The sequence below is a fragment of the Lampetra planeri genome, chromosome 18, assembly GCF_965212315.1.
Source record: "Lampetra planeri chromosome 18, kcLamPlan1.2.h2, whole genome shotgun sequence".
In the NCBI taxonomy this organism is placed as follows: Eukaryota; Metazoa; Chordata; class Hyperoartia; order Petromyzontiformes; family Petromyzontidae; genus Lampetra; species Lampetra planeri.
In genome coordinates, this window is record NC_136124.1 from 6,835,293 (window position 1) to 6,848,280 (window position 12,988).

At 55.5% G+C, this 12,988-nt stretch overlaps 1 protein-coding gene across 3 annotated transcripts; it reads left to right on the plus strand.

Annotated features, from left to right (window-relative positions):
• Nucleotides 1–553: 553 nt before the first annotated feature.
• WDR20 (WD repeat domain 20) lies at nt 554–11,464 on the plus strand. 3 transcript variants are annotated; one of them, XM_078602405.1, is made up of 5 exons: nt 554–874; nt 3,932–4,114; nt 5,047–6,276; nt 8,695–8,829; nt 9,861–11,464. In XM_078602405.1, exons 1-5 carry the CDS (start codon nt 623–625, stop codon nt 9,915–9,917), a joined length of 1,857 nt encoding a protein of 618 aa, XP_078458531.1. In that variant the 5' UTR covers nt 554–622; the 3' UTR covers nt 9,918–11,464. The 3 variants fall into 3 exon arrangements, with proteins under 3 accessions (XP_078458531.1, XP_078458532.1, XP_078458530.1); XM_078602406.1 differs by having other exon boundaries at nt 9,943–11,464; XM_078602404.1 differs by lacking the exon at nt 9,861–11,464 and having other exon boundaries at nt 555–874; nt 8,695–9,471.
• Nucleotides 11,465–12,988: the final 1,524 nt, after the last annotated feature.

Consider the following 12,988-nt stretch of genomic DNA (forward strand, 5'->3'; position numbering starts at 1 on the left):
GTCCTATATGGGCAGTTCAATGCAAATCTTAAGGCCGAGTGATACATTGAGTCAAGCTTCTTCAGTACAGTACTTGGGGCTGATTTATAAACAAGTGAAAAGTTATTTTATTTGTGAATGCTGAATTTTATTTGTTGTTAGCCTTGTGAAATATACATTTTCTTTAACTTTGTTTTCCTTTTCAAAATATTCCTGGGGGCCTCACAGTACCTGGAGCCCAGGGGCCTACACAATCTTAACCGGGCCCTGGGTGACGTCACTGCGCCAAGCCGCAACGAGATGACGTCACCGTGTGAAGCCGTAACGAGGTGACGTCACTGCGCCAAGCAGTAACGAGGTGACGTCACCGCGCCAAGCCGTAACGAGGTGACATCACCGCGCCAAGCCGTAACGCGGCAACGTCACCGCGCCGAGCAGCAACGCGGTGACGTCACCGCGCCAAGCCTGAACGCGGGGATGTAACCGCACCGGGCTGTGGCGAGGTGACGTCACCACGCCGAACAGCAACGCGCTGACGTCCCCACGCCGATCCGTGACGCGGTGACGTCACCGCGCCGGGCCGTTTCGCGGTGACGTCACCGCGCCGGAAGGACGCGTGCGACGAACTTCCGGCGCGGACGACATGGCGACAGAGGGAGGAGGAGGGAAGGAGATGAGCGACATAAAGACTCAGTTCTCGACGCGCGAGGGCACCTACCGCCTGCTCTCCCTCTCCGAGTACAGCCGCCCCAACCGCGTGCCCTTCAGCGCGCAGGGCTCCAACCCCGTCAAGGTGTCGTTCGTCAACGTGAACGACCAGTCCGGCAGCGGCGACCGCATCTGCTTCAACGTGGGCCGCGAGCTCTACTTCTACATCTACAAGGGCGTGCGCAAGGTGCGGACTCGCTGCCGCCTCGTCCACTGCCCCCCCGCTCGCCCACAACCCGCGGCGGACGTGCCCTCCTCGCCCGCTCCGCCTCGCCACCACTGCCGGCCTTGCCCGCTTCACCACACACCTCCCTCCTTGCCCGTTCCGGCGTTTGGCCTTCCCTGTCAGCTATGCACCCCCCCCCCCCACACACACATCCATCTCGCTCCCGTCATGTGCTCTTATGTCTTCGTCAGCCATGCCCTTGCCCCTCAGCCTTGCCCTCCTGAGCCCTGCTCTGCCCTCTGCTTCGCCTTGCCCCCCCCCCACCCACCGTGCCCTGCTTCCCGGCGCGTGCTGCTGCTGCTGTTCCGTGAGAACCCGGCAGGGGCAGCGGACGGGGTGGGGCCGCCCTCGTGGGAGTCGGGCCGTGCCCCCCCCCCCCCCCGGGTACAGGGGCAGTGCCCTCAGAGCCCCGTTCACTGGATTGTCTCTTCATTACCAGGGCCATGCCACAATTATACAAGCGCCGTACCCTAATTGCCTGGAGCGTGACCCAATTTACGAGGGCCGTGCCTCCAGTGACAAGACCCTTGCCCTACCTCTCCTGGCAAAGGCTTCGCTAGGAGTGCCGTATCGAGGGCCTTTCACTAATTTACACGGGCGATTACATTACCGCCGGACGGTGGGGAAGCCCCCTGCTACGTGAAACTTGTAAAAGATGCTGCATTTCATCGCGTGGCGTAACCCGGAGTGAATTCCCACGCTTCCCCAAGCAGGGTCACGTGGACGGCAGGGGTGGTGGTGGTGGGGGGGGGAAATCATCTGGCAAAATCACGTGACAGCTGGCATGTGAATATCACGTGGTAGCTGGCGTTAAATTTCCCCATGGGCAAAGTAGCAAAAATACCTTGTGAAGCTCATCCGTTGATGTTACAGGTCTGCCAAGGTGGCATCGCGTCTCGCTTATGTCCAGGTTCTGCCTCCGATCGGCTCGTGCGCGTTAATTTGCACCCTTTTGTAATTTGCCTCCTTTCCCATTCGCCGGTGTGAAACGGATTGGCGTGCGGTGCCGACCTGTAAACCCTGACCTTGGCCTGCGCGGTGAGGTCCACGATGCTCTGCTTTGCTGCCCCCATTCCTTGCTGACATTGGCTGAGCCTCGGGTGCTTCCTCGGACCCAGCAGTGGCGTCGCATGATCAATTGAAACATTCTAAAGGGAGTTCTGGGGGAAATGTGGAGGAGACGTTTGGCAAAGTTACGGTCAGGGATAGGTACTGAGTGGAGGGGCTTGGTTTCTGCGAGTAGGGGCTCGTTCTTTGAAATCTCGAGTTTGCGAGAGTTCGTGCTAGGGTTAGGTTTTTCTTGTTAGGGTGAGGAATATAGTTATCTGTGTGTGGTTGAGTTGGCGGGCACAGTTGTCACATTCTTGCGGTCCAGCGCTTTTCCGACAAGGGTTAATGAATCGGGCATAATGGTGAAATGGCGAAACCAAACCATGTACAGGAAGTAAGTCCCTTTGTGTTACCTTTTCATTATTCTGCGATATGTGCGAGTTGTTTTTCTGAACACTCTGGTTTCCTACCACAAATCAAACATTCTTAGATCAAACATCTGAATGCAAACATTGTCGTCAAAGAGTCTTGAGACTTGGTGAGACTTCCTTGGGTAATTGTATAGTTCGTGGTACCGCCATAAGTACATGCCTACTCAAGCCTGCAGACTCACTCGCATGCTCATGCACTCGCATTCACTGACACAAGCGCATTAACGCTCGGATACATGCTACATGTACACTGACATGCAAATACCCACTGGCACGCACTATCATCCACTTGCACTCAAACGTGCACTCATGCACGAACTTTCCTACTCACAATCACATGCACATTTACGCTGTCACAGGCACACACGCACTCACAAAATACAAAGATCCCCTGTATAGCATTATCAGACTGTTGGGGCAAGTGCTGTTAGCGATCGCCTATGAAGGCCAGCACAGCATACGAGGGGGTGGGTGGCCAGTACCTTGGCCAGCCGCCTTTGTCTTGCTAGTGGCGATGTTTACACAGGGTACTAATTTGAGCCTGTGTCGGCCTATGTGAGGCCCCACACTGGTTCATATAATTGTCACTGGTGTTGGCCGTGGGCAGGAACCAAACTTGGGTCACCGTGTGCGTATCGCAGCACGCTATACTACTAACACACACACATACAATTAAACTGGCACCCACCAACACAGTCACAAACATACACTCTCGCTTTCAAATTCGTACACTATCACACAACACTTTGAGGCCGCGTGAAGTGTTGAAGGCTCTCTGGCAGGAGTACATGGGACACACCTCGGTGCTATAGGTGAATTGACTGGCAGCAACAATCCCGATCTCCTTGTAGTGTGTATTGTATGTATGCCTAATGGGGGAAAGGCTGATGTTTATCGGCTGAGTACCCTCATGGCGCACGGACATGTACCACAGTGGCAAAATGACGGGCACGGGACAGGTGCAATGGACTAGTATCCCTCCTCCATTGTAAATTTAACTACCAAAGAGCACGTAGGAAAAGCAAACAATAGCAACAGCAGTCATTCAAAACTAAGTAACGGTGACATCACCATAGGGCGTGTGCCAGACTAGGTGTACTTTGAGGCCACCTGAAAAACACAATCATAAGGAGCAACATTCAGAAAAAACGTGCACACACAAAGATCCTCCGTATAGACGTTTTACCTTTTTTCCAGCACTTGCTCTGTTGGAGAAAATGCTGTTGTGACCTATTCGGGCCAACAAGTCGAACTAGGGGGTGGTGTGGCCAGGACCACTCTTAGCTACCTTGGTCTCGGCAGTTCTCATATTTACACACCACTCCTGGTACTCGCTTAAGGCCGAGTCGACATAAGCGAAGCCCAGCACTCTTAAGATATTCACCTCTCGGGTACAAAACAGCAGCCCAACATTCGCCACGAAGTGACGGCGACGTCAGCACGGCGCTCGTGCCAGGCTGTGCGCGCGCACACGCACGTCGCCACACTCGCTTGACCGCCCCGCCTGTGTCTCCCGCTATCGCTGCGACTGCTGCAGGCCGTGGACCTGAACAAGCCGATCGACAAGCGGATCTACAAGGGCACCCAGCCCACGTGCCACGACGTGAACACGCTGACCGCGCGGCCCGAGAGCGTGGCGCTGCTCGTGGGCTTCTCTGCCGGGCAGGTGCAGCTCATCGACCCCGTCAAGAAGGAGACGAGCAAGCTGTTCAACGAGGAGGTGTGTGCACGCGGGGGCACAGGAACATGTGCAGCAGTACGCGTGCGCGTGCGCACCCACACAGGAAATGCCAAGTCAAGTTTCGAGTGTTGTTTTGTTTAGAACACGGTGAGAACCCCAGAGACCAGAATGGTCTCATTTTGGGTTACCAAAATTATGAAGGTGGTCGTGGAAAAACAATTACAATGATGGCAATATAAATCGGAGCAAAAACAGACGAGTTTTAGAAGAATTTGAAAACCGTGTGCAAACAATCAGTATTCAATGAAATACATTTCCGGTGACAAAAGTTGATTTCAACAATTGATTTTTTAAAAACATTCAAAGTACAGGAATACACGAACAGAAATCAGAATTTTTATTTATCGAGCAAGCACGCTTACACACAGGAACGCACAATGGAATGCAGGAACACACAATGGAATGCATAAATACACACACTCAGGAGCATATAGGACTACGCGACAGATTCGACAAGAACACGTACAAAACGTTCACACACAGGCACACGTAAATAAATTCGATCACGAAAATCGCACGCCCAGACAGGACCACACACAAATGAACACAAATACACAGGGTCACCCGAAGGGACACACACGAACACCCAGGGACAAATGCAGGTCACCAGTAAGTGAAAGCGTACAGCAACACACGAAGGTACTTACACAGAATACTCAGAGTAACATGCATTATCAATTGGACAAGCATGTGCATGTATAAACACACATTCACACAAACAAACCGGAGCCCACAGGTGTTACATAGATGTACTTACATACAGTAACGCCATCTCCCCGGTTTCGCGATGCCAGCGGTCTTGAGCATCGAGCACGATTCAATTCCACCCTGACAACACGGCCATGCAAGAGCTGCGCCGATGCGAGCGGCGAATGTCGTCAGCCTTGCCCTCTCTCCGCTCTGTCCCACAGAGGCTGATCGACAAGACGCGCGTGACGTGCCTCAAGTGGGTGCCCGGCAGCGAGAACCTGTTCGTGGTGTCGCACGCGAGCGGCAGTCTCTACCTGTACAACGAGGAACTGGGCTGCGGCACGAGCGCGCCCTCCTACTCCGCCATCAAGCAGGGCGACGGGTACTGCGTCTACGCCTGCAAGAGCAAGTCGAGCCGCAACCCGCTGCACCGCTGGGCCGTCGGCGATGGTGCCCTCAACGAGTTCGCCTTCTCGCCCGACGGCAAGCACCTGGCGTGCGTGGGGCAGGACGGCTTCCTGCGCGTCTTCTCCTTCGAGGCCATGGAGCTGCAGGGCGCCATGCGCTCCTACTTCGGCGGGTTGCTGTGTGTCTGCTGGAGCCCCGACGGCAAGTACCTGGTGACGGGCGGCGAGGACGACCTAGTGAGCGTGTGGTCCTTCCTGGACGGCCGCGTGATCGCGCGCGGCCACGGCCACAAGTCGTGGGTTAGCGTCGTGGCCTTCGACCCCTACACGACGAGCCTGGAGGACGGGGCCGACCCCACGGAGCTCAGCGGCAGCGACGAGGAGTTCCCCGAGCAGACGCCGCCCTTCGCCGCGTCGCAGGGCCGCTCGTGCGCCGCCGGGCGGGACCGCGCCAACAGCACGCTATCGCGGCTGTCCCAGAGGGCGGACGGGCGGCCCGTGTCGGTGACGTACCGCTTCGGCTCGGTGGGGCAGGACACGCAGCTGTGCCTGTGGGACCTCACGGAGGACGTCCTCTTCCCGCACCAACCGCTGTCGCGTGCGCGCACGCAGACCAACATCGTGACGGCCGCCAACTCGGGCGCCACGTCGCCCTCCGCCGCCGGTGCCACCGTGGTCGGCGGCGGCGGCTCGTGCCCCCTGCCGCGATCAAACTCCCTCCCGCACTCGGCCGTGGCCAACGCCAACAGCAAGGGCGGCGGCGGCGGCGGTGGCGGTGGTGGCGGCGGTGGGGGAGGGGGAGGAGGGGGCGCCGGGGGGTTGGTGGACGGCGCCATCGCGGCCGGGATCAGCAAGTTTGCGACACTAACGCTGCACGACCGCAGCGGCAATGACAAGCGCAGCCTGGACAAGGAGCACAAGCGCAACCACAGCATGGGGCACATCTCAAGCAAGAGCGCCGAGCGCCTGCACGTGCTCTCCAAGAGCCAGCGCCCGGACTCGTCGCGCCTCCTCGGCACCCCGCCCTGCCCACGCATGGACGAGGTGAGGGCCTCCCACTGGCGGCAGGGTGCACGGTGTGGTCGGCTCGGAGCTCGGAGACGCTGAGCCGGCATCCGCTAAGAATCCTGGGTTCGGAGTCTGGGTTTCGGCCGCCCGTGATGAAACCGGGTCGTTAGGTGTGAGGTGTAGTGAGTTGATGGTCTCATCCCGGTCACCAATGACTGCACAACAAACCTATCACGTTACATTTGGTTCTGCAAAATTGGGGGGATGGAAAAAATTGGATGATATTTGGGGAAAAAAGACAACCCCAGTGCTACACACGGCTACATTAAATGGTCAAACACTTGTTATAGTAGACACAGTACTTAGCGGTGTAGCGCCAGGTGTCATGCATTGTATCACGGTACAGCACACACAGTCCAACATGGTGCAGTGTATTACGCATCGTGTCATCATAATAATCAGCAGCTTTTTGTCATGCAACTGTTGGATTGAGGCCTCATGTCGTGCCAATCCACAGAGATTATTTAACCGTACCTCATCACGCACGCGGGAGAGAACATGTAAACTCGACACTGAAAGCCACTCAAGTCAGGAAGCGAACCCAGACTACCTTAAAGTAAAAAACAACAACAGGCAACGTTTCGGGCAATGACCCTCCTTCATAGCACATCAGGCCACCGCAATAGTACACAGGGTGTGTGGCGTGAGAGTGAACAAACCCAACGTTTGTTCACTCCGCTCTTGCCACATTTGCCGAGGCCTTATCTCCTTTATCATCGAAGAGTCCGCCCTCTCTCCCCACCCTCCCCACCTTTGCAAGCTTGTGGCCAAAGTCCCGTGGCATCCGTATCGATTTATTGGAGTGACGCGGCACTGGCACGCGCAGTGCCGCACTGTAAAACCACACACAACCCTCGGCACCGCCGCTCGCTGCTTCGGCCGAGGCGGGGATCTGTTGACCCTGAAAGGCAAACTAGGCGAGGCGCAGGCTCCGCCTTGCTGGTTGTTTAGGAACACCTTGGTTTTATTTGTTTCCTTACTGCCCAAGTAATGATGTGTGTGACACTCGAGCCAAAAGTTTTTTTTTTTAAGTACCCCGAATCCACCAGTGGTCCCAAATACCCTCTAGAACGTCCCTCTAGGGCTCCCTCAAGCGGAGGCCCTTCCGTCAGAAGTGGTGTGAGCGAGTAGGTGCAAGTCTGCACCTCTACCTTTCACAGCAAACCCATTATGTACATATTGCGTGCGTGCGCCTGTGTGCGGAGCGTCGAGCCACTCGGGCATTTTAAATTTATGACTTCGCCGACAACCACAAACCGACGGTGACCGCCAACCGCTCTGTGACGGAGAGCGATCTCGGTATCAGCTGAGCGGCGCGATCGAGGTCATTTGAACATCGAGGTCATCGTCGCGTCCTGTGAGGTCACGGCACCAAAATAAGCCGGGGAAAGTGGCACGGTTGTTCCGACTTGCTGAATTTCATGCCAACCTCCTGAATCCGAGAAGTTGGCATAAAATTCTTGGCGCAGTGTCTGGTTGCTGCTCAATTAGGTGGTGAGAATCGTCCGTCTCTTCACCGTTCAGATGAAATAATAATAATTGCCGCGTCAAACGCTTGTACACGTTGCAGTTTAATTTGTTTGGCTGTGTCAGGTGGTGGTGTCTAACGACACAAACTTGCTTTAATCATTGCTTGGCCAAAGACAAAAATTATATTCGTTTACGTGACAACATCATGGTCGTTTTCACAGTTAAGGGTGGTGCAGCGGAAGGATGGCAGTAAAGTGGTAACACTTGTGCCCCATAGCAAGACGGGTCTGGGTTCGATTCCTGACTTAGGTGTGCCATCACGTGTGGACTTTGTATGTTCTCCCCCTGTCCTGCATGGGTTTCTTCTGGCTTCTCCAATTTCCCCCCGTTTACATGTAACTGGTATTGGCCAAAAAACATCCCAATGCTGAAAAAAATTACCACCAAAATTACTCTTATTTGGGATTACACACAACAGTAATGTCGCCCGCTAGAGTAAAAACTTGGCAACACCCTCCTCAAAAATAGTCTTGAAACTCGGTGAGGCTTTCCTGGGTAAACAAGTGAAACAACAACAATAAATAACAACCACGGGCAATCTTCTTGGTTCTTTCGGTAAAGTCACGTAGAAGGGAAGTAATAAAATAATAAAAATAAAACATAATAAAATAATTCTCACGACGTTTCAGCCACAACGCAAGCAGCTTCTACGTGACTTTACCGAAAGAACCAATAAGATGAATCCCTGCAGTCACGAAAGCTTGAAATCGAAACCACGGGCAATGTCGCCCGGCTCTGGCAGCCACGCAACATTTGCCTGGCCTCTGCCAGGCTGCGGCCGGCTACACGACGGACTCCGTTGGCTTCCGCTCGGCTGATATGTCACGCCCCGGTGGCTTGTGCGGTGCGCTGCCGGGCGAGCAGGTGCCGCTGCTGGAGCCGCTGGTGTGCAAGAAGGTGGCGCACGAGAGGCTCACCGTGCTGGTCTTCCTGGAGGAGGCGGTGGTGAGCGCCTGCCAGGAGGGGTTCATCTGCACGTGGGCGCGCCCCGGAAAGACGGTACGGCTCTTGCCGGGGATCGCACGCGGCGCTGGCGCCGGCCCCTTCACGATACAGTACAACGTGGCCTTGTACGGTGTCTAAACGCGACCGCCCCGTCCCCCGAGACCCTGCGCACAAACGACGCGTGACGTGTTATCGGCGATTTGTACATTACGTGTATGATTCTAGAGGAGGATTGTTTAGTCGCAGGCAGAGCAGGTTTGGGGGGCAGGTCCTGACCGTGGGCTCAGTTGAACGGGGGGCAGGGAGCAGACAGCATGGATGGTTTGGGGAAGGGAGTTCCAGAATACGGCGAGAAGAATTTGTGGATGAGATTACTTAATGTTCATGAGATGTGATGACTTACAACCGAACAGAGGTTGGCTCAAGGATTTGACAGGAGACCTTGGCTGCTGGATCTGAGACTGGATGGAGAGGAGTAGAGTGAGATGAGAGGGGAGACGTAGGGAGTGTGCATGGATGAGAGTAAATTGCTATGAGAGCGGAGAGCCAGGAGAATGCATGGAGAGTAGAGTGAGATGAGAGGGGAGAGGAAGGAGAGTCCATGGAGGGGAGTAGAGTGAGTTTAGAGGGTCGATGTAGGACAGTGTGTTGCTGGGAGTAGAGTAACATTTTAATAAAGATTTTGGACAACATAAATGTTGACTCAATTATTGCTTTGAAACTCGGTCCGCTGTGAAAGTCATTTGCTTCCCGCTCCCACCAGTAGGGGTGGCGAATCTGAGTAGATGTGCAACTGTGTTGCAAATCAGAAGTGGCCCATTCATGGTGTTTAACGTGAGATTCTACACGACATCTGAAACGGGACAGCATCGTGCAGGAAAGGGCAACAAGATGTTGGCTAAGGGCAGCAACGTGGAGGCAAGTTGCCGTGCCGTGTAGCTTCAAGGCACGGCGGTGGGGAGAGCGAGGGTGGTTCGGTGGGGGGTTGACTGAGCTACGTGAACCACGCCGCTGCTGGCGGCAGGAGCCTCAGCCAGTGTGTGTGTGTGGGGCCGCTCCCTCCCCGTGCACTCTCTCCGTTATAGAACCGCGGCGGCGCGGAGCAGCTGCTGGGGAAACTGACGCCCAACGACGAGCGCTGACGATGGCTGCCGCCCGTGTTCACAGGGGCAGGCGGCGGCGCAGACGCAGGCCAACTCGCCCAGCGGGACGGTGGTATAGCGGCGGCGCCGCCGCTCGCTCGCTCCCCGGAGCCGCGTGGAGCGCCGCTTGGAGCCGTGCGGAGCGGCGACGCACGCCGCGGCTTCTCGGTGGAGCCACCGTGAGCACAGCGGCTCGCTCGCTCAATCGCTCGGTTGGCTGATCGATCGCCACCGCACAGGGGATCCCCCCCCCTCTCACCGGGTCGCCATCCCCACCCCCCCCACCCTGCTCCGGCACAGGCCCGGCTACCACCACCATCACCACCATACGCGAATGCTCCAGTTAGCGGCCGTGGCAAAGGGGGGGGGGAGCCGCGGCACGGTGGTGGGGGGCTGCGGTACTGGGGAGGAGGGGGCCCCCTGGTGAAGGAAATGAAGTCCCCAGCTGCTGCTGGTGCTGCTGCCGCCATCGACTGAGACGTTTTTCCTGCGTTCAACCTTAACCCCCCCCGTCACCCCTTGAGCGACGTTTAAATCCTCGATCCCCTTGAACTGCGCGGGGACGCTGCTGGCGGCTGCTGGAGTCGGCCCTGGCGGCGAGGGCAGCACGGCCCCTGTGCAGCAGTCGCTGATCTTCGTGACTGCACGCTCAGCACGCCACTGCCGGCGTCTCCACCGCCGCTCCACAAGAACCTGTACCATACTGTACACTGTACCATACTGTACCTGTACCATACTGTACCCTGTACCATACTGTACATGTGTAGTGTTGTTATTTTTTGGCCTGGTCCCTCTGCCCCGCGCCGACGGCACACATATCACGGGGGGCGGCCTCCACGCGCCAGCTCGACCGGACGAGCGAGAGGAGAGAGTTTGTTCTTTTGTTTTGCGAGGTGGGAAGAAGGTATATAATATATATATTTTTATGTATTTTGTTCCGTGCGCGCGCTCGCACACGCGTCGAGGCTCTTGTTTCGACGACGAGAATGCGTTTGGGCCTGGAGGTCACGTTCGTAGCGATCTCTCTCTCTCGCGCGCGCTAGAGCGAGCACGAGCGCGACAGCGGTGGGCAAGCGGCGAGCGCGAGCGGTGGCCACTACCGCGAAAAAGGGGACTTTTCACCGTGGATCCTCGTCCCGGCGACGATCGGCGGAGTCGCGGGATCGCCGACACGTGGCGCACGGCCTCGCCGGAGGGGGGGGGGGGGGAGGGACTTGATTTGCACAAACTGCTGCTGCCCCGGTGCCGATCGTGTTTTCGCGCGGGCGGCGCCCGGGGTTGGTGGCGCTCGGCCCCCGATGTTGCACACAACCCGCACAATGCGCTCGCGCCGCGGCGAATCGCGGCGGGAGGTGCCGGGGAAAAATCCGACCCCACCCTCCCAACATGGGCCTCACACACACACATTGCCTCACTCCCCCCAACCCTTCCCCTTCCCAGCACTGAACCCTGGGCCACCGAGTGCCCCCACCCACTCATCCAACCACCCACCCACTTCCCTGCTGCGCGCTCAGTTTCTGCAAAATAAAACTTTGTACTCGGCGTCAGCACGGGCCCTTGCTCCTTCTCGGACGATGCCTGCAACTCGCCCGCCCTCTCACCAGGTCGACCACTCCGCTCGTCTTCTGGTGTATCAGTCGGAGTCGTGGAGCCCCACACGTGGAGCCCCACACGGGGCGCTCCTGAGCAACGGTCGCCCCCTCCCTGAGAGCTCCCGTCTCCGCAGCGTGGCACAGACGCGTGCTTGGAGTCCTTTGATGGAGCTATCGATGTGGCCGGTGTCAGGACGGTGGTTGTGGCTTGCGCGGGAGAGAAGTGGGGAGGTTGCGGCACCAGCCAACATGATGGTGCGGTGATGTCTCAGTGAGGGGTGGGGGATCCCACTGTGCTCTCAATGAAGGAAGCTTCATCCGAGTGGATGTTGTGGATGCTGCCCGAGTGGTTTGTGGTTAATCGGTTGATATATCGAGTTATTGCCGAGTGGGTTGGGAAGTTGGTGCTAGGTAACTTTATTGAGTGGTTTGGTTTATTTTGACGTGGGTAAAACCTATTGGGCAATATATTTATATTTTTCGATGGGAAGGTAACTGGTTCCTCGATAGAAACGTGGTTAGAGCAAAATAACATGAACACAACGATCCAAAAGCGTTGCAGTCCATGTCAGGTGCCGAACGGCAAGGTCGTGAATCGACATCACGGTGCAACAAGTGTAGATAAAAAATATGTATATAAATAAAAAACCAAAAACTCAAAGCGTGAGTTTTTTGGTTTTTATTTCATTTTTATTCTTTATTATTTTCATGTTATTTTCTATCTACGTGACTTTACCGAAATAACCAAAGAATATGATTTCATGCAGTCACGAAAGTTTTCAGTCAAAATGTAAGCATAGAGAACACACCAAGGCTGGTAGAACGCAGTACAGACAAAGTATTTGGGTGCCAAACGGCACCGAGGTTAAATTGTCACAAACAACATGGAACTTAACATCTGCAGAGCAGCCAATTGCACGTGAAAGGAAATCTGAGGGCCTAAAGTGAATTGATGTGGGACGAGGATAGTTAAGGATTTTATCCCAGAGATTTTCCCTCGGTTATTCCAGAGATTACGATTTAAATCCCTTCCGCTACACGGAAGGCCTTTAAACCGAGTTTGGGAGGGGGACTTATAAGGATTCAGGAACTACGTTTTTTTTTTATTTTAGCAAGTAATGCGCACTGAGCTATACAGCTTGTTTGTAGAAGCGACCTGACTCCGCACAAATGATAGCTCAACGATGTGACTTATCATGTGGATATTTATAGCAGCGTAATACTCTAAACGCGTGTTTTTAAATGTGGAGGGCAAAGACGGAGAAAAATCCACGCGACCACGAGGAAAGAGACACGCAAACTCCAAATATACAGCAGCAGGCGTCTGGGTCAGGTCTCACCCACGACCTCCTGTATACCAGCGCGAGGTAGTTAACATATTCTAGCAACCGTTGCGCCATTTCCTGGGGAAATTAAATGATCCAGAAGCTCCTTTGCAGACTTATTTTGTCAGCGCTTTTGAGGGTGAAGATGGCCCAA

Coding starts and splice junctions, on each gene's coding strand:
- WDR20 (XM_078602404.1), top strand. CDS start 623: ATGGCGACAGAGGGAGGAGGAGGGAAGGAGATGAGCGACATAAAGACT. Junction 875..3,931: donor TCTACAAGGGCGTGCGCAAG/GTGCGGACTCGC, acceptor CGACTGCTGCAG/GCCGTGGACCTGAACAAGCC. Junction 4,115..5,046: donor GCAAGCTGTTCAACGAGGAG/GTGTGTGCACGC, acceptor TCTGTCCCACAG/AGGCTGATCGACAAGACGCG.